Genomic DNA, 21,182 nt, shown 5'->3' with positions numbered 1-21,182 from the left:
GTTAGTTAGAAGGGGTTTTTATGGCTTAGAGCAAAGGATAAACCCACCCCAAACAAGAAGATGTTTTTACCAAGCAGAAAGACAGCACAGGCAAACAAGCCTGCCAATGGTGCAAGTAGAAAAAAGGTCTCAGAATTTTCCACTGCAAGAAAACTGAAAAACAACTTCCAGCTTAAACTGTAATGTACTAACTTTTAGTGATTGGAGAATAGTAACAAGAATATGCTAATTATAGCAGTTATGATAGGCTATAGATAAAAGGTAAGGTATAGATTGGCTCTGCTGTATTAAGATGCTCAGCAAAGAAAAGTCTATAATGCAATGTAACCTAAACTAAGGGTCTGCAGGGCTGCCTGCAGCTGGAGCTGACAGCTGTAGGCACAGCTCTGTCACCCACCACCCTGTCCTGCTGTAATACCTTGGATGGAATAAACTGCATTTTGGAGAGCTGCCTGGAGTCCCACATCCCTCATTCAGGCTCTTACAATCAGCTCATTGTGATTTCAGCTCTGAGCTTGCTAGGTGCCACAGGGAGAGAGAGGGGAAGTCTGTGTGAGGTTCCACAGCGATGTCTTTATTGAATCTTCTGTGAAGGTTCCCAGGGACAGCTCTTCTACCAGAACCAGGCCAAAACAGCTGTTTATATAGGTTACAGGGGGTTTGGAAATTGTCCAATAGCCAGGGTTAAAGAAAGTGACCTACAGTCTTACAGAGAGATAAGCAGAGATCTGAAGGTGGAAGAGAGGGGCTTCTAAGGTCCAGCCACCGTGACTTGGCATTTCCTATCTTAGGCTGCTGACCACCAGGGAATTCTTGCAGGCTCTGGGCCTGCTACACCCCAAGGCACTCAAATCCCATCAGAAACACTTTACAGCCAGCTCAGGGAGCATTCCCCTCCGAGCAGTGTTTATGGGACACATTAGTCACGGGAGCTGCTGGAAGCGCGGCCGCGGAAATCGCGGAGTCCTGCATGGCCCTGGAGGAGTCCTGGATCTGCTCAGGAAGGCAGCAGGGCTTGGGAGCTTGACTAATCCCTCCCAGACTGGAGCTGGGCAGGGATGTGGAGCTGAAAACATCCCTGTTCATGCCCATTATGGGTTATTTAAGCCTCCAGGCCCCTGGGCTGCTGCAGCTAAGCCGGGGCCTCGTGCCCTTGTGCTGTGTCCCTGTGCGAGGTGAACTCCTCTGACAGGCTTGGAGCAGCCACAGGAGTCTGGAATAGGCAGGAAAATTCTTCTTTTCATGGATACTGAGGGGTAATGCTGTAAGCTGTGGGGTCTTTTCAGTTTATACCTAAGGGTGAAAGCGAGTGTGTGCACTCTTGTGCACAATGGTCAAAGCAGATTGTCAGGAAAATTAATCCACAAACATCAGAGGTTTATGTCCTAAAGGAGACAGAGGAGTCCTTTTTGGCTTTATTGGAATAAAGGGAGAGGCCATGGGGCATTCCCCTGGGATCTCTCCAATTTTTGGCGGACACAGCCTCCTTTTTATCCCAATTTCCCAGCTGCATTTCCTTTCTCTCTTTCCCCATTTCTGAGGTACTTGAGACGTACAGACTTCCTTATACACCTGATACCAGAGATTTCCCTCTAATGTATAACCCTCTCTTTTCATTTTTAATTCTTATGGAATTTAGGGGGTTTTCCCCATTGGCCGAGGTACTTGAGAGGTTCAGACTTCCCAAAACACCTGATACCAGAGATTTCCCTCTAATGTATAACCCTCCCTTTTCATTTTTAATTCTTATTTAGGCGTTTTTCTTCCCGACTGTTGCTTTCATCTTCCAATGCCTAATTTCATTTATCAGCAAACCTAAAGTTTATTTGTAAAAGCAAATCTCTTTTTCCACTCATCAATCAGTGGAATCCTTCCCATTGTTTCTTTTATTCCCCAACAGACCCACAGCTTGTTTGTAAAGACAAAGCTGCTATTCCTCTCAAAATCTTAAAAAACACCAGTATGGGCAAAATATTTTTCCCTGATGGCCTCCCAGTGCTTATAGAAAATGAGTGAGAGTGACTTTTTAAGTGAGCAGATTGTGATGGGACAAGAGGGAATGTTTTTAAACTAAAAGGGGAGAGATTGGGTTTAGATATTAGGAAGTTCTTCCCTGTGAAGTGGTGAGGCACTGGCACAGGCTGCCCAGAGAAGCTGTGGCTGCCCCATCCCTGGAAATGTTGAAGACCAGGTTGGACAGGGCTTGGAGCAGCCTGGTCTAGTGGAAGGTGTCCCTGCCCATCACAGAGCTTTGCAACTGGTTGAACTTTAAAGTTCCTTCCAGCCCAAAGCAGCCAGGGATCGCCTTTTTTCCTCACAGTGTGATTTCCTCACGGTGTTGTCACTGTAACTTACTGGACACGCTAGAGCAGGATCTCACCTGCTTACAACTACTTAATTACGATTCATAAATTGCATGGGGGTACGTGTGTTGTTCCTTGAAGTTTGTTTGCTTTTTCCGGGACCGACTGCCTCTCTCCATTTCATCCTCATTGGCCGGGACCCACTGAGCCCCGCTCCCTCACAGACTGGACTCGATAAGCTCAGAAATCTTTCCCAGCCTGATTGACTCTGTGATTCCTTAGGGCACTGGGTTCTCAGGAGCCGCGGGACGCGCCCGCTAAGGCAGCTTTTCCCGGAACACGGGCGATCTCCATCCCCTCTCTCTCCCCCCCTCAGGCCGCCATCTTGCCCGCCCCGTCCCGTCCCGTCCCGCAGCCGCGGCGGCGCGAGGCCCCCGGCCGGGCTGTCCGCGGCGTTCGCCTGCGGCGGCGTTGCGGCGGTGCCGGGGCAGCCGCGGGGCCTGAGGAGGAGGAGGAGGAGGAGGAGGAGGAGGAGGGAGCGCCATGGCCGAGGCCTGGGCCGGCTTCTCGCAGGAGGAGCTGCGGCGGCTGCGGGGGCAGCGCCCAGGTACGCACCGGACCGCGCCGGGAGCGCCCGGGGACTGGGGGACAGTGGGGCGCGGAGGAAGAGCCCGGGTCTCGGCACCGCGTTCGCCCCCGCAGCTGCACCTGCCTCCCATCGCCCCTCAGCGCCCCATCTCCGCAGCCCCTCCAGCCGCATCTCTGAGCTTCCCCTCAGCCCCTCCAGCCGCATCTCTGAGCTTCCCTTCAGCCCCTCCAGCCGCATTTCTGTGCTTGCCCTCAGCCCCTCCATCCACACCTCTATCCCTCTCCTCAGCCCCTCCATCCACACCTCTATCCCTCCCCTCAGCCCCTCTGTCCCCACCTCTATCCCTCTCCTCAGCCCCTCCATCCACACCTCTATCCCTCCCCTCAGCCCCTCTGTCCCCACCTCTATCCCTTCCCTCAGCCCCTCCACCCACACCTCTATCCCTTCCCGGTCCATCCCCACATCAAACACCTGCCCTGTCCCCGGCAGCCCCTCGGTCCCTCCCATCCAGCCCCATCTCTCCCTGCTCCCCTCATGCAGCCCCTCTCTCCACCCGCAGCTTCTCCCACAAAAATCCCATAAATCCCGGGCTCTCCAGCCCCCTGTCCCGCACCCAGATTTCTGCCCAACGCCCCCCTCACGTTCCCAGGCTCCTCTTTGCCCGTGTTCTTCCTCATTCTTCACTTTATTACCTCGGTTTGCCCACCAGGCTGGCAGGGACCCTTCCTTAGCCCTAGATCTGCCTCGCCATGGTTATCCCAAGAGTCACCTCAATCCCACTATGGTTTCTCTTTTAGGCCAGGCCTCTTACTCCTCCCTCTCCTCACTTAGGGATACCAGTATCATTGAAAATTCCTGAATCTTAGGCTAACACAACATTTCCACCTTCCTGAGGTTTCCCCCACATTGCCTTCCCATGACACCCTGCCTCTTGTTTTCTTATTTTGGTTTTTGCTTGCCCAGAACAGCTCTGGCAGAGCTCGTCTTTGATACTGTGAAAAATGCATGTATTTTATGATTGGCTTTTTGCAAATATTGAAATGAATATTATATGTGTTGTGTTAGAAAGTTACACTGTATTAATTCTCTTAAGTAGTGTGTTAAATATAGTTTTAGGTTATAACATAAGGTTAAAATAGAAACCATGCTATGGAGGATACTTTTGTTAAAGAAAGGACTCACAGCAAGATAGCAGCCACAGGACACCTGAATCTTTCAGAGAAACAGAACTTATTGCTCCATTATCAGGAGAAACAAACTTCTTCCCACCTCACTTGGGCAGGATGACACCATTAGGATTCAGAGGAAGAAGTTGGTGATGACCAGACAGAATCCTGTGTTTGAATGGAATTTATGCATCATGGATGAGGTGTATGAATATGCAACAGGCTGTTGCTTTTAAGGGTTAATCCTCTGTTAACGTGGGTCCTTTTTTGGGCTTATTTTGCCCAGAAAGAGGTACCTGGACTGTCTGTAACTCTTTGTTTCTATTGCCTCATATTGTCCTAATCCAAATTGTCCAAATTATTATTACTCTAAAAATAAAAATAGTAATACAATTTTTATAACCATTTTATTACTATTAAACTTTAAACATTTTAAAAACAAGTGATTAGTGTTTTTCACAATACTGAGATTTGTTTTTAACCCTGACAGATCTGTACGAGCCCTCACCCTCCCCGCAGCAGCAGCAGCAGCAGCCTCGCCCCCAGGCCGTGCCCAAGACTCGGAAGCAATTGCAACGTGAAAAAGCCCTCCAGCAGCAGAGCCAGAGGCTGGGGCTGCAGGGAGGAGCAGCCTCTGTCACTCCAGAGCAGCTGCTCTCTGCTCCACAACCCAAACCTGGTGACCCCCAGCAGCCCGGGCCAGCTCCCGGGGACGAGAGGCAAAGGGACAGCCGGGAGCAGCAGGAGGGAGGGACAGCAGCAGAGTCTTGTAATGGCAGGGACAGTGGCCAGCCCCGCCCTGCAAAGCCCAGCAGCCAAGTGGAGAGAAAGAAAGTGGAATTGTTAGTAAGTCGGTAAAATCAAGGGGTGGGGTTTGTTACTCTCTGTTGATTCGTTCTTTGGTTGTGAAGTCAACTTTTGTGTGTCTGATAGGAGGCTCTAGAGATCAAATAATTCCATTTTCTACAAGGCAGCATCTCTGTGGAGAAGCACCAGTGGCTTCTCTAAGATTCTAAACTCAGAAGGATCCAGGAGGTTCTGTTCTGCAGAGATGGGCCTGGAGAGGCTGCTGGTTGTGCTGCCTGTGATTCCCCTGCCCAGCTCCAGGCTGGCATCACCTGCCTGCACTCCTTGCACCAGGGCAGCAGCACTTTGAGAACTCAAACTGCTCCTCACCAGTAGGACTGGCTGTTCATCTCATTTTTGTGGTGGGAAAAACACAGGCACTGCTTGTCTGGGGAGAAAACAGCTCGAGCTTTGCTGAGAATTTTTTCACAGTGGTGAAAGCAAATGGCATTTAGCTGCAACAGTCACCTCCTGAATCTGCTGGATTCTTCTCAGCCTGGATGCTTGAATTTAAATCTTACTAAAAGTATTTCTGTATGTGAGGTCTTAGGAATAGGGGGATGAGGACAAATCTGAAGAGATGTGCAGAAATGTTTGTTAGCTGAGCTATTTGGGTATTTTTGAGTTCAGGCTCCGTGAGTGAGGGTGTGAAGAACATAGTGGGGTGGAAAGCAGCAAACAGTTCTTTGTTTCTCCTAAATCCTGCCACAAGTTGTGCCCCTCACTGACACCTGGCCTTCCATCTCTGAGATGGTTTTATTTCTGAGGAGATGTAGCCTAAGAAATGGAAACTGTACCAGTCTTTCACTGGTGGCAAAAACAAATTCTTGTTCTTCCTTGCTGCTTGTTTTCATTATAACTCTACCAACCTTTCATTTGTATCCATTTAATTATTTGTGAGCTGTACTTTAAAGCAGACCTGGGAAATAATCTGTTTTATGGGAAAAAACATTTCCAAAAAAGAGGCTGTGTTGGCAGACTGAACAGATGGTGACTGACAGCAGCCAGTAAGAAACTTGAAACTGCTTCTACCTTGTAGGGAAGCACATCCTTTACATGAAAAATTCTGGAAAAGTGCTCCATGCAGCCTATTTGGTTATGCAGATTTTAGTTCTGATCAGCAGATTTCATCTGGAGATGTTTTATTGGTCTGAACAGCTTCTTGCAGATGATTCTTCTTTCCTCAGAACCAAAACCTGTTTATTGTTCCTTCGACCTTTTAAAGAGCTTGCTCCAGAATATGCGATGGTGAATATTTGTGTTACAATGTGGGCAGCAGGGAGAGAAATGAACTTTAATGAACTTTCTGTTAATTTTGATGTTCTTGTCAATGAGCAGGCAGGAGAAATCCCGGTGGGAAATCCTCCAGCAGGAGCAGCGGCTGATAGAAGAGAAGAATAAACGCAAGAAGGCACTGCTGGCCAGAGCCATTGCTGAGAGGTGGGGCTGAGCCTGGGCAGGGGCTGACTCTGCATCTGCAACCACTTTCATATCTTGAATTAAATTTCACTTTTTCCTCTTCTCTGTGCTCTGTGAGCAGCTGTGATGGACATTTCCCTTGGGTGACAAGTGCTGGCTAAGAAGTTGTGACTAAGCTTTTCACACTTCCCAAGCTGCAGCTCTGTGCACAGATGATTTCACAACTGGAGGAGTAGCTGAAGTCCTTAAATTTGTTAGTGAGGTCATATTTGGAAAGTTGGGTGCTCAGATGCTTGTCCATGCTCTGGTCCTGATCTGTTTTTGCTGGATGTAAGGGAAGTTTATTTGATTTGTAACCTGTGAGAAGAAGCTATTTCTGTTTGGACTTTTGGCTCATTAGTGTGTGAAAATGTTGAAAAGAGAAGATGACCAGCTTTAAGAAGGTACTGTTTTACCACTGGGTGGCTAGAAATTATAAAATTGCATATATTCTCACAGTTGTTAGCTCTTGCTCTTCAGGGGACCAGGCTTTATGGCACTGAGGTAGTTTAAGATTCCAGGGAAGGCAAAGTTTGTAGGGAAGGATGTTGGAAAGCTGATAAAACTGGATCAGGGACAGTGACGTGAAGTTGTCAGGCTTGCAGTGCTCTCCCAGGCATGTGTTATGTTCTGCCCATCAGAGCCCTTGTGTAGCACAGATGAACAGAGCCTGTATTGTGCTAAAGTCCTGAAAATTTCATTTTCCTTTGCCAGGCAGAGATAAAACACAAGCACCTTTATTCTGAGTCACTGCAGGACATCAAACATGGGTGTGGCCACCAGGTTTGGTTCTTCTTCCTGGGAACAAAGCCTGAGGAGAGACAAAACACGGAAGGTGACAGCTGAGGAGTTACTTGTGTCACTCAAAGGCCTTCCTCAGGCTCCCAGCAATGCCACAGGCTGGCTGTTTCCCTCCACCTGCATCAGCTGGTCAAGTGAGAGATGCTGGCAGTGCCTGCACACCCAGTCTTGCTTTCAGGGACCTGCCTTGGGTGTAAAGCAGTGGCTGAGAAGCACCATTTTGCTGGTGGTGATGAATGATGGCAAAGTGATGTGGTGTAAAAGCTTGTGGAAAGTCACTTGGCTTGCTTGGGAGTGAAATCCATCAAAGCTTGTTGCCCTTAGTACCATTTCATTTTCAGGACATAGGAATGAATGGCCTAGTTGAAAAAGGTTACAGAAGGCTTGATTGAAATCCTTTGTGTTTAATGTAAAACTTTCCATTCACTTCATTGGGGTTTGGCTGGGCCTTTTGGGAATAATTTTACAAAATGGAAATCAAGCTTAGGTTAGATGACTTTTTGGCCCCTACTAACTGGGCTCCTTTGAAAGGGGATATTTGCAGGACTAAAAACCCTTCCCCCTCTCACTTCCCCCCAAGCCATTTCCTGTTTCCTTACACTGAGAACTACTTAGATACAGCAGCTTCTTGTGTGTTTCCACAGTGAAGAAACACAATCCATTTTAGGCACTTTGATTATAGTCATTACATAATTTTGCCCTAGTCCTTTAATAGCAGGCATTTTAGATCCCTGTGGATGCTAAAAAAGATCAAAAGCCCTACACCATAAAGGAGAAACCTTCTGAATAGGTCCTACAGAGGTCACTTGGTCTGCAAGTGAAATGGGGCCCAGTATGTCAAGAAGAGAGGCTTGAAAAGGAAATTAAAACAACAACAACCAAAAAAATCATCTTCTTTTTGCAGATCCAAAAGAACTCAAGCTGAAACAGTGAAGCTGAAGAGGATTCAGAAGGAGCTGCAGGCTCTGGATGAGATGGTGTCTGCTGACATCGGCATCCTGAGGAACCGCATCGACCAGGCCAGCCTGGAGTACTCCTATGCCCGGTGAGCGCATAGGGGAGGGGAACAGGGAGCAGCCCTGCCTGAGGGGAGGGAAAGTGCTGCTTCCTCTCACTGCAGCACTAATGAAGTCCTGTCACTGTAATAACTGTAACTGAAGCAGTCACAGTCTGGGGGGCTTTCAGATCTGGAAGTAAAAGTATGATTTTATTTCCTAATTTTTCCCCTGGAATCTGGGAACTGAAGCAGGTTTTCTGACTGGAGACTGCTGTCACAAGATACAGGTCCTGCTTTAAGTATGCAGTTGTCCATAAGCCCTGCTTTGTTGTTTCAAGGTTGTTTATTTTGTCTCAGGGGGAAAGAGGTTTTTCTTGAAAAGTCCTGAAATGAAAATCCTGTTCAGGGAAATTTGCTTGTTCATGACAGCTCTGGTCCTGCTGGAATCAATGGGACCAATTAAACTTAAAACATATAATCCTGCTGAAGCATTTTTGCAACTAGGACCAAAAATTGAAGGAAGGAGGAAGCTTTTAACCCTTCACAATGTGCCTTTAATCACTTTGGGTGTGATGAGTTCCTTAAAGGCAAGGAATTAATGGGAGCACCCCATTAGCTGTGGGTAAACCACAACATCAGTAGATAAACAGCAGCATGTTTGTGCAGCCAGTTCGTAAAGCAGAAACGCTCACTCGTGGTTTTTGGTTCACCATTCAATCTGCTAAATGCTCATTTCTCCTTCTGACTTCTGCCATACCACTCTGACCACAGGCCAATAAAGCTGGTAATTAGTCTTGAAAAAAACAGCAGTGGTAGCTAAAATAATTAAGATCTCTTTGGTGTAATGATCATTTGAAATGTCTAAGATTAACTGTAGTTAGCGTAGCTGATTGCATGTGAACCAGAATTTCATGTCCTCAAGAGGAAAAACATTTCAATGGATTTTAGGTTTCATCTGGTTTCTAAAAACATTAAATGCTCCTGGAAATCTTCTTACCCAAGTTTTGTAATAATATATCTGTTTGAAATGCTTACTGGCTAAAGAGCACAAGCAGCTCTTGACATTAGGAAAGCTGTTTTTAATGACAATAGCAAAAGGAGATTTGACATTAGGAAAGCAGTTTTTAATGACAATAGCAAAAGGAGATGCTAGCAGGACAAGTAGGTAAACTTCACCAAAATCTTAATGAATTTCATTAATTTAGTAGGTGTTTTCTTGAGGGAGGCATTTGGCAATGTGAGGTAGATACTTCCAGCGTTGTAGTTCTTATGAGCCAAAGCCAATTTACTTTTAAGTGGAGTCTTTTAAAGTAGTTTCTTATTATTTGCCTTTTGTTTTAGGGCTAAAACACAAAGCACTTCAGTGTGTAAAAAGGGCAATATTAAATAGTCCTGAGCACTACACATAGTTAGCAGCATTGGAAAATTGCTGTGGAATAGAATTTTTGTAAATACAGTGTGACTAACAGGTAGGAATTCAGCCCAAAGGTTTAGCTGTGCAGATGTTTCCAGCATAGCATTGCTTTTGCCACTTCAGGTATCTGACCCAGAGAAATCTTGATTTTCTTGAGGAGGAAACATAAGTGGGCATCTTCTGCCCACTGCAGACATTGCCTTTACAGCTGGGTAAAAGTCATGTGGTTATTATATAAAAGAAGATACTTGGGAAGGTTTTTCTATGTCTTATTTACTTCTGTTTCACTAAGCAAAGGACCTCTCCCATCTTTCTGCTGCTTTGTTTAAGCAGGTACTGGAATTTGGTTTTATGTAAGAGCTGGATTCTTTATTCAACCACCTTACTAACACTAGTTTTATGAGTGCTCTGTAGTCAGGCTGTAACAGCCTCTGTGTGTTCCCTTTCCTCATGAGCAAAATTGCATCTATCTTTTAATTAGAATTATACACAGGTTCACTGAGGTAGTGAAAGATGCATCATTAATGTGGACACCAGCCATTAAGGTGCTAGGAATTCTCTGTTAACTCAATGAATACTTGGAAAATTCCCTTTTTGCTGTATTTGTCATGACAGGAAGTGCAAATTGGCAGGAGGTGAGTGTCAGGACAGATGCTTGCAGTAAAATTCCACATCTGTGTTGATGTCACGTGCTGTGTCAGTCTGTGCTGCCCCTGATGTTGTGAACATGGCTATGGGTGGCCAGAAGAGCACATGATCCAAATGTCAACGTGCTCCATGGAGCATCTGTATCTGTGGGGGCGTGGTTGGGTTAGAAAAACACCCAACTGCTCTGGGGTGTTTCAGTTCACTGAGTGGGTGTTCATTAGAAGTGTGAAAACACTGCCATTTCTGATGGCTTCTTGCTGCTGCCAGTGATACATCTCTTCAAACAGCAGTAGGAATGGGTGTTTGGGATGCAATCTGAGCAAGTTAACTCTTGGAGTACACAACAGCAGAGCCCCCAGTGCCCAGAGAAGTTTCGATCAACTCACTCTTGTTTTCTTCCCTCTTGCTAATGTGGCAGCATGTCACAAACAGCTGGCACAATGCATTGCAGAGCAAATTGCATTCCAGGGCTTCTTAAAGTGCCTGTGCCAGATTGAGAGGTGCAGTGAGAATTAACCCTCCAGAAATGCTGCTGCTGCTTTTGCAGGAAGCGCTACGACAAGGCCGAGTCCGAGTATGTGGCGGCCAAGCTGGAGCTGCAGCACAAGACAGAGCTCAAGGAGCACCTGACAGAGCACCTGTGCACCATCATCCAGCAGAACGAGCTCCGCAAGGCCAGGAAGCTGCAGGAGTTAATGCAGCAGCTGGACGTGGAGGCAGATGAGGAGAACCTGGAGCTGGAGATCGAGGTGGAACAGATGCTGCAGCAGCAGGAGGCAGAAGCAGGGAGACAATCCAACCAGACTGCCCAGGAGAGCCCTGCTCCCAGTGGTGTGGGGCAGGAGAGCCAGCAGGCTGACCATGCTGCTGCTGCTTCTTCTCCTGCAGTTTCTGAACAGTCTCAAAACCCCAGGACCAAATCCCTCCCCAACGTGGACAGCCAAACTCAGGCAGTAAATGTGACTTCAGGAAGCTCCCCAGCTTGTTCTGCCACATGACTGCTGGATGCAAATAAGCCAGTGGTTGTGGATGAGGTACTCTCTGCAGGCTTGTGGCTGTCTGTTGTGTCTGGGCTTCAGCAGTGCCAGTAATATGCACTTCATTTCTCTTTTCTTTTTTATTGTTTCCAAATTTTAAAGGTTCTTTTCTTTCCACAAGACGCATTTGGGGTTCATCATCTATCATCACTTTGGTGTATGTTCATGTTCTACTGCCCAGCTCTTCATGGACTTTTGTACCTTCCTAAAACAGGACACTTGGAAGTGAACATAGGGTTTGTCCAAATGTTTTCAGCTTTTTGATACTCAAGGATGCCTGTTCTGAGCAGTGTGCAAGAGAAAGATACCTACAGGAGAAACCTGGGTTTCCTTCAGAGCACATTCTGACAACTGCAATAGGATGTTTGTCTTCCTTTGTATCCATAAGGGATTAGTTTCCAACGGTTTCTCCTGCTGTCAGACCCAAGTGCTTGCATTAATTGCCTTCCTAGGGGTTACTCTTTCCTGATTTAAGGGAAATTTGCATATTGAGTCAGTTGGAATACCTCATATTTATCACTTCCTTTCAGACAGTGCTGAATCATGAAGCTGTACATTGATAATACTATTAGCTATGAAATCACAGCTGCTAGGGCTTAACAAAAAGGATAGGTTACAGTTTAAGACATTGCAGAATGTAGAAGTAGAAACACACAAAAGAGAGTGTGTTACATTTAAACCTGTTCCATTGCAGAGATTTTCTCTGTTGTAGTTGCCTCAAAGTGCCAATAATTAGCCAATAATTCATTTTGTAATGAATAATCCCCACAGTATATTGGAAATAAGCCTATTTTTGTAGAACATTTAATGCATTTTCCTGCCTGAAGAGCAGGTTAGTACCCCAAAGAAGTTCAGCTGATTTGCTCTATTGCTGTTGAAAGGCTTTAAAAAGCTATTCCAGGTGGAGAAAGCCTCAGGAATTAAAAGAGAACATAGGGAAATCTCCCATAGACTGATTGCAGCTGCAAACTCTGCACTCACAGTTAACCTCTTGATAGCAGGGAAGTGTGGGAATGGTTCCTGGAATACCTGACCTGGACGTGCTGGGTGTGAGTTTATGAATGAGTTGCTGAAGTCTATAAATGGGACAGTGATTGTCTCTATGGCTTGAACAGTGGAAAAACATGTCACTACATTTCAGTTTTATTCTATTAATAAATCAGTGCATCTTCTACGCAGTGTGTTTACTTTCAGTTGTGATATCTGAGCCTAATACAGGGATCCAAGCCTGATTTTCCACAGGAGATGATAAATGGTAGAATCAGATACGTCCTTTGGCAACTTTCCTCTGGGCGAAAATAAAACCTCAAAAAAGGCTGTTCCAAAATATGGAAATGCATGAAGTAAAGGCATGGCAGGATACAGCTTGGCAGGAATCTTTTCAACTAACTGGCTCAGGGCAACAGTGGAAAATCTCTCCTGGTGCATTCCATACACAGGAGAAAGTGGGATAAATACGTCTCCTAGAGCAGCCACTCATAATTTGGGCTAATTGGAGTTAGAATCTAACTCCAAAGTAATATTAGAAATACATATGAAGCATTGCCCTGTTGTTGCTGATACACTGCATTCCCTGTTATTTTGCTGGAAAACCTGACCTAAAAGCAGAGAAGATTTGGTGGTATTGTGAGAAAACTTTCAATTACTTCCTTTGCTGTGTCTGTTGTTGCAGGACACCTTGTAGCAACCTGCTGCTGGTTTTCAGAATGGGATACCAGTAAGTGCAGCAATAATTTAATTGTACCATTCCTGTTTCCATCCTCTGCAGCTGTCCCCAGTTGTTCTCAAGAGATTCAAAGGCCTAGAGGATAGGTCTGTTCCTCATTACAGTTGTGTTCAGCTCGTCAGGGACACACAGAAGAGCTTCTGACAGAAGAGTTGAATTGCAAATTGTACTTACAGAAATCACACAGACACCATTTTGCATATGATCTATGGTTCTCTGGTAGGCTAAAATTTGGTTAGAATATTTCTACACCTTGTTGTCACAGGTAAGATTATTGTTCAAACTCTGAAAATGGTGTTCCAAAAAAATTCCAAGTCCAAAGATTGTTTGACAACTGCTTAAGGTTATGAGTTTCCTAAAAGTGAGTAAGTTTATATGCAACAAAACTGTTTAAAGGCTGAAACATTCTTGTGTACCATTCTGATAGTGCTGGTGCTGTTTCTGCCTGAGAGGGAAGATGCTGTTAAAATCAGCAGTTTCTGTTCTCTTACAAGTCTCTTGTTGAAGCTGTGGCCAGTTCTCTTTGTCTTTAACTTGTGAGCCTGCAAAGTGAAGTGGACTGGCTGGAAGCCACGTGAAACAGCCACATGGAGTAACAATAGCAGCCCAGCATCAGGCTGTTCTTGCTGGACAGGGAGCTGAAGAGTTAATTTGTTTGATCTCAGCTGTGAAGCCTTTCTCTGACGTGTGATATAAACCACTACCATGGTGTCAGTTCCACTTTGGAAGTTCACAAATGTTTTGATGGGTGCCAGTGTGCCGGTTTAAAATTCCCCCTGTGCCGGAGCCAAGGAGTCCAGTCCTAATTGTAACAACATGTGTGCTGGTCAGAAATGCCAGGAGATGATTTTGGTGCAACAAAAAGCTTGGGGTTTTTTCCTTGTTTCTCCTTGAAGGAAAAAGAACTGTTGGAATTGAGACTCTTCAAGCAAATCCATTTCTACCTTTGTAGTAGCTGATGTCACAATGTTTGTCCTGCTGCCCCAGGTGCGTACTAAGGGCAGGTGTGCTGTCCACTTTTGTGTCTCTTCAGGAAAATGGAAAGCTCAGCACAGCTCAGGAATGAGTGGGCTGATTTTTAGTGAGCACCTCTTGCACAGGTAGAGGTAAAAGTCTGAGTCTGAAGTGGGTTGGGGTTGGACACCCATGGCAGGGAAAATGGAGATAGATGTGTGATGTCTGACAGTAACACTGCAGGGTTTGGCACAGGGCACTCTCCTCTGGCAACGTGGCCATTCCTGTGTTGGATCACCACATTGCCATTATGGGAAGGACTGGGAAACACCAATGTACACCACTGAGAAAGTTACAAAGCACGGTGTAATTATCCATGTTGCATTTTGGCCAGGATGTCAGGATTAGCACTCCCTCCTCTGTCAAGAAATGTTTAAATGAGCACAGATGGTCATGACTCAGCCTGGGGTTCCCATGGATGTGTAGAGCATGGTGTAAAACACTTGGACAACCCCCAATCTGATTGTGTGTCCAGCCAAATGAAACTGGGCTCTCAAGAGCTCTGCATAGGGGAGCTTTCTGGGGAGGGACTCAAGTTCTCCATCAGCCATTTTTCTTCCTAATAAGACTCACTGTGATGCAGTGGAGTCTTCCTTTGGGCCTGGATCCCATCTGAACTGAATGAGGAAAAACTAGTTAGAGAGAAGTGTAGGGACTGGCCTAGTGGTGGGGGATACTGTGTTACCTGATCAGCTGCATTAGGGACATGCTAGAGAGGGATGCTCATGGCAGCTTGACCTCTGGGGAAGTTCTGGAGCCCTTCTCCTTCCTTCACCCCTTCCTTCCTTCACCCCTTCCTTCCTTCACCCCTTCCTTCCTTTTCCACTTAGGACCTCAATATTTACTGTTCCTAAGTCCCTTCCCTTCTGTCAAGGTTCAAGTTGGGATTAAACACCCACACCTGAGGCCTGGAACTTCACCAGGTGCACCTTGTATGGGATCTTGGAGCATCTGCATGTCCTGGGCCGAGGCTGGTACCTGAGTGGGGCTCTGTGTCTGAGTGTCTTGGGTGTCTGTGCTCCTCTCCTGCACATGCACACACATAGCTGTGTGCAAGGCTTCATGCAGTTGCTGAGAGAGAGATAAAATTTTTCTGCAGGCCTGATCCATCCCAGAAATCCTATGTTCAGCATTTATATGGTGTTACATCACAATCCCTTTCCTAACTCCATGGATATCAGGAGGTGTGGCATGCAATGGACAAAGGGTTTTGCCAGTGGCAGTGCAGACAGGGTGTAGGGACGTGGGCTGGTATTATAGAAACCATATGCTTGTTAAGTGCCCTATTTAGGCTGGTCTGCATGGTCCCATTAAAGCCAGTGCTGGCTGCTTTGATGGGGCACAAGACTGGTTTCCTTCATGGTTTCCCTGATTTATGTCCCAGCAGAGAACTTGGACATCAGTGAGGAAAGACCAAGTAACAAGAGAAGCGAGCCAAGCCTCACCCCCTCAGCATGATAGGACATCAGATCCTTCAAATCCCTGCCTTTGGCAGCCTGTTAGTTACAGGGTTTAAATCATGCCTCTTAAGGCTCAGGTAGAGACACTAAAAAGCCTGGGCCTTTCTGAATTAGGGCCTGGATTGTGTAGTTAGGGTCATTTTCTCAATTAGCTAAACATAAATCAGTCTAACGAGGCACTTGGGAGCACTGGGCAGGTTTAGTACCTTGTCTCTCCTGCCTCTGTCCTTACCACTCCCACCTGCTTGTTTGGCTGATCAGCCAGTGATTTTATTTTTCCATGCTGCCAGTGCTGAGCAGTGGGGTTTGATGTCTGAGCTGGTTTTCACACCTGGCACATCAGTGCAGGAGGGGAGAACTGGGAGAAATTGCTCTTAGGCAAGAAAGTAAAACACCTCTTATGAGTGGCAGGGATTCAACAGTCTGAGCACTCCAAGCCACACCATCCTTCAGGGGCTGGGAATGGTGTCCTATTGAACAGGCAGTGCTGGGTAGTGACAGAAGGGCAGAAAGTCCAGCAGCAGCAGGATGTGATATCTGGGACTGGAAAGCACATGTGGGGCTGCAGCTCTAGAGCTGAGTAATGGAACACATGATGCCTTTCCTAGAAGCCTTTTCCTTGGCTCTGCCATGTGCTGTTTTCTGGATTCTGATGGAAATTTGGGATGGGATAGGTTGCCCTGTACCCAGTTCAGCCCAGTGCTCTGTGGAGCCTTGGGATCCATCTCTGCAGGCAGCAAGAGAAAAGCTTGGAGGTTCCTCACAGCAAAGAATGAAACCCATTGCAGGATTTGTGATGCCATTGAAGTGGATAAAAAACCATCCCAAGGGAAAGCTGCAGTGTTGGGAATATCCCTTTAGTCTCTTACATTGCTCAGAACTGGGGAGGATGTGGCAGAATGAAGAACAGAGTCACTTCACCCAGACCCTCCCTCAGTCAGCTTTCAAGGGCTGGAGCCAAGTAAGGCAAAAACACCCAAAAAAAGGCTTGGTGGGTAATAAAAGTGAAACATGAGTCACAAATAAATCCCTGAGTGATGGGCCTTTTTAACTTTGCCAGGCAAGGTTTCTTTACTCTAGCAGTTGGTAAGGGCTGGTGATGTATCATGAACATGACTGATGTGATCCTCTCATGTCCATGTTACCAGGGCTGAATCCCACCCTTCAAATGTCTGTCTGACATTTTTCTCTGCAGTAATTGGTCTCTGTTCTGGTTTCCTGGTGTTTCCTGATTATTCAGGGCCAAATTGAGCCCCAAATCTCAGCTTGGGAAAGCATTGTTCTGAACTTGCTGTGCCTTGGGAGCCCTCAGATACTGTGATGGATTTGTAATGGAACAGCTGCAGACAAAGAGACAGCAGGGGCAGCTCTGAATGCACCGTGGGTGACCTTGTGTTGCTCCTGCATTGGTCCCTAAATGTCCTGAGTGACTCACTGAGTTATTTCAGCTCCACAGCTTCCTCCTTCATGGAGCCAGTAAAGGAGGAGTAGAGCAAAGCACAGGGGCACTCCATGAACTATGGAGTGGTTCTCCTAGGCAAGGTGCCTGCCTGGTGATGGATTCTGAGTGAGGCTGTGGCTGCCCTGCGCTCCTAAATCCAGCAACGACAGAAACAGGAGCCCTTCAGCTGCCTGCCATGTAGCTAAAGGGCAGCTGACCTTCTTGGCCACTGCCTCCACATGGACCACTGTATTCCCAGGAGCAGTGAAGGGATGGAGAGCTCTGGGAGGCATTCCTAGGCAGCAGGTACCAGCAGCTCCCTGCTGCTGTGGCTCCTTCACAGGTAGGAGCTGAGAGTCCTGCAGATGGTGTCTCAGCAAGCCTTTGCTGAGTTACTTTGCTCCCTTCCTTTTTCCATGTGGGAGGGAAGCCCTTTGTACTTCACTGCCCTAGGAGGTCATGAGCCCTCAGCCCATCAAGGATACCTCACTAGAGGTGTTTGTGGACTGCATTTAAGAGTCACAAAGTGGCTGTCCCTTGGATTGTTAGCTTGGGCAACAAACCCCTGGCAGAGCCATGCTGTGAGCCCCTGCCAAAATCTCTGCTGAGTACACTCGCTGCCTTGGGCACATGAGCTGGGTACAGCTCTGCCTTTGCAGGCTTAGCTCACTTTGCCCATTCCAGTGTAGACAGACACTGTCCCTGTCCCAAGGAGGGGTTAATCCAATTCAGACATCATTTTCTTCAAAGTTTCTCAGTTTGCATCTGGAGTAGGTTCCTGAGCCTCACCCAAACCCGCATCACGTCCTCAATAGTTCTGTAGCTGTTTAGGTGATGACTCTGGTTGCTGATGGTGCATTTTTCATTGTCTGTGGTGCTGATGGTCTCCTAGAGGTTGTGTCTCTGGCTTGGCTGCCGTGTGAGCTGCAGCTGCTCCCACATTTTGGTGGTTTGCTTCATGGAGAAGATGATTCTCTTTGGCGTGAGGATGTGCTCATGAAGAACCAGGTCCATTCCAGGGTTTTCCTAACGTGCTTCTCTGAGCCTCCAAGAAGAACATCCTGCAGCTGTTTTAAAAAGTCATGCCTCATTCTCTGCAGGATTTTCTTCTTGCTTCCAGATCTCTTTTTCCCCCATCTGCTAAAATGCCAGTTGTTTTCTTTTCTTCATTCCTCAAATCAAAATATTTAGCAGTGGACTTTTCTCCATGACATCCCACTGCATCCTTTAACTACTGTGGAGTGTTCATCAGTCTCAGTGACATTAACCAGTTCTGCAGGAAAACAGCTCTGCCAAGCAGGCAGGCTCCACTCCTGGACAGTATCTGGTACTGTCAGTGACAGTCCCCCTGTGAGTCTCTCAGGGATGATGCTTTTGCTGGCAGAACTTGAGAAGCTGTTGGAAAATACTTTCCTTGGCCTGGCAAGTTGCACTTGGGCCCTCATGGTGCTCCTTCTGTGCTCCTTCTGGCCTCAACATTAACGAAGCTCTATCTGCTTTTCAGAGAAGGGAGTCACCATTTTCTTTCAAGGACTAGTCAGTCTCCTCTGCCCCAGCTGCCCGCCACACTGGAGCCTTTCACTGCTTGCACCCTTCAAAGCCACTGGTTTTCTTTTCTCCTTCTGTCTTTCAAACAGTTTCCCTTTCTACTTCCAGCAGCTGCCAAGAAACTTCATGGACCCATCTGTCCTCCAGGCCAGGCAAACAACCAGGGCTCCCCAGAGCCACCAGGAGATGGGTGAGCACAGAGTGGTACTGGAAATGCTTTAATTCATGGAACTAAAACTCAGGAGGATTAAACTCACAGCCAGTTTTAGAAGCCCACATCCCTGCTGTTCTTCCCACTTCTCCCAGGCTTTGGGGGTATCCATGTTCACCATTACATCCTAAACATTCAGAAATCATTGCTTTCACCTGCAGTGTCTGTAACCCCAGAGGTGGCTGGTTTGAGCTGGTCACCTCTGGAGAGGTGACAAATCAAAACCCAGCTGGGCATTCCTGGGGAGAGCCAGAAGGAGACTTCCTGGTGGAGGCATTTGGGATGGCTGCTGTCCTCACACACATCAAAGGTGTGAATGGCTTTTATCAAGAGGCAGTAAAACTAATCCAAAGCCCACTTTAATGTGTTTGCCACATATTTGAAAGGGAACGGATTTCAGAAATGCTTTCAAGAGTTTTAAAAATTCTTCTGGACCTGTGTCTTAGAGCTCTTTCCACTCTGGAAACCTGATGCTTTTGTTTCTGGGATCCCAGATGTTCTGGATTCAAGACTGAGGGAAGACTGAGAACTAAAACTATTTCTAAACCTCTTCTGAAGTATGGGCACAAATAGTTTGGCTTTTTTTCCTAGCTCTAAACCCGAGTGGTTTTTTTAAAACCCAGGCCATGCTTACAGTAAATACCACCTCCTCAGTCAGCAAGTGAGATATCTTCCCATTCAGTTGTCAAAAACCCCTCATTTCCACCTCACTAAGCCTGCAAGACACTGGCCTTTTGACCTGCTGGGGTGCTTGCCCCTAGTCTGGAGCTTTAGGCCAGTCCTGTTCTGCTGCAAGGAATCGACCTTCAGTGTTTAAAACAGGAGCAAATCCTTGGCAAGATCAGAGGAACTGTAGTCTTTCTCATTTTCTTTTTTTTTTTTTCTTTTTTTTGTCCTGTAGGAGAGTTTAAACATCTCTGCTTTCATTTGGGAAGGGCGAGTGACTTTCCCATGCCGTAATACCCAGCAAGTGTTGAGAGAATGTGGTTACATAAAACCATATTTTTAATACAACCGACAGACTGTCTTGAGAGCTAAGTGTTTTTTGACAGTTTTTATGCACCTGTTAATTCAAAGCTCTTAACATGTGCCAGTTAAAAAGAGCCAGGCACTAAAACATCCACCCTGTGGACGGCCAGGGCTCAGCTGCACACCAGAGCACAGGGAATCCATGCAAGGGAAACACAGCACCAACTGGTACAGAGCTGGTGCAACTCTGAGCTTTGCTTTCCCTGTCCTGCTTGGCCTCAAAGATTCCTGCTTCTGCTTTGGACCTGAAGAACAGCTGACATTTCTTTGTGTTTCTTCTGTCTGCTTTTCTCACCTATGTCAGGAAGAAAAGATGCCAAGCTTCCTGTCAGGGACATATCCTCAAAAGACAATACTGACAATACTTCCCCAGTCTCCTCTGCTAAATTTGTGCCTCCTTGTTTTCCTAAAGTGGGGTGGTTTTGGTGAGCAGGTAGAGCCCAGATGGAAACCTGCTGCACTGTCCTCCAGTGTGTCTGCTCAGGTATCACCTCCACTCCACTGCCTGCTCAGACAGAAAGGAAGTTCTCCTCCTCCTCCTCTTCTAATATTTTCCTTCCTCTTCACCCCTTCAATGTTACAAACTTTCAATGTAGAGATTTCCTCAGGGTCATTTTAAACCTCTCACAGCCAGGTCTTCCCTCTTCCTCCTGTGACTTTCTCTCCATATTGTATCTGCTGCCATCACAACTTCCCAGTTTCAGGGTTAGGGTTAGATTTAATGTTAGGGTTAGGTTTAGGGTTGGGGTTAGGGCTAGGATCTGGCTCTGCACTCTGTGGATCACCCAATGGCCTCATCCCTGTGAAGAAAAGTTTGAAAACTCACCACCATCTGACATAAAACCTCAAAAAGCCCAGAAGGCAAAAACAAGAAAGCCTGAGAATTTTAAATACTTGCAGATGCTGACACAGTCATTTCTGTGGTAGAAATGACCAGCTAACTCTAAAATGAGTGGCCACTCATTTTTTGTGCCTGTGTCTGTGCATTTGGGATGTGTTTCTGTGTAAGGAAGGGTTAGCATTCCTTCTGTGGAAATTCAGTCAAGCTTAATCAAGCCTTCAGCTGATACTTCGAGTGCCTTGAGGAGATGGGGCTGTGGCAACTCTAGACCTTCCCTTTATCTCAAGGCCAAGAGGCATGAGGAGAGTCTCTGGTGTTAAGCCCAAAGCTTAACAAAGCAGACATCAGTATTCCTTCTCTGCTGAGTTCCCTGCAGGCTGCACTGACAGATTTGGCACATGGTGAATAACCTGTCAGAACAGAATTGCTGTCCCTGGATGCTGCACATGAGCTTGAGCTGACAGGAGGGTTCTTCAGGCAGGGAACACGAGGTGGGGCTTGTCAGGACCATAGATGGGGCTAGGATTCCACCTCAGTAACACTCAAGCTGTTTATTGCAAAATCACCTGGCAGGACAAATCCGCTCCACGTCAGGTGTGTGCACGCTGCTCTTTGTGTTGAATTAGCCAGAACATGGTTATATAGTGTTTTTA

The 21,182-nt window shown here is 46.6% G+C and overlaps 1 protein-coding gene across 2 annotated transcripts; it reads left to right on the top strand.

Moving 5' to 3' along the window:
- The first annotated feature begins 2,827 nt into the window (after positions 1-2,827).
- On the top strand, positions 2,828-12,433 carry GORAB (golgin, RAB6 interacting). Of its 2 annotated transcripts, none has more exons than XM_036387806.2 (5): positions 2,828-2,910; positions 4,549-4,900; positions 6,243-6,344; positions 8,068-8,208; positions 10,770-12,433. In XM_036387806.2, the coding sequence occupies exons 1-5, from the start codon at positions 2,847-2,849 to the stop codon at positions 11,218-11,220; spliced, it is 1,110 nt and encodes a 369-aa protein (XP_036243699.1). In that variant the 5' UTR covers positions 2,828-2,846; the 3' UTR covers positions 11,221-12,433. The 2 variants fall into 2 exon arrangements, with proteins under 2 accessions (XP_036243699.1, XP_054371800.1); XM_054515825.1 differs by having other exon boundaries at positions 4,549-4,912.
- Positions 12,434-21,182: the final 8,749 nt, after the last annotated feature.

This window comes from Molothrus ater, chromosome 9 (assembly GCF_012460135.2).
Source record: "Molothrus ater isolate BHLD 08-10-18 breed brown headed cowbird chromosome 9, BPBGC_Mater_1.1, whole genome shotgun sequence".
Classification (NCBI taxonomy): Eukaryota; Metazoa; Chordata; class Aves; order Passeriformes; family Icteridae; genus Molothrus; species Molothrus ater.
The sequence above is the reverse complement of the archived record's forward strand: the minus strand, read 5'-3'. Positions and strand labels throughout refer to the sequence as shown.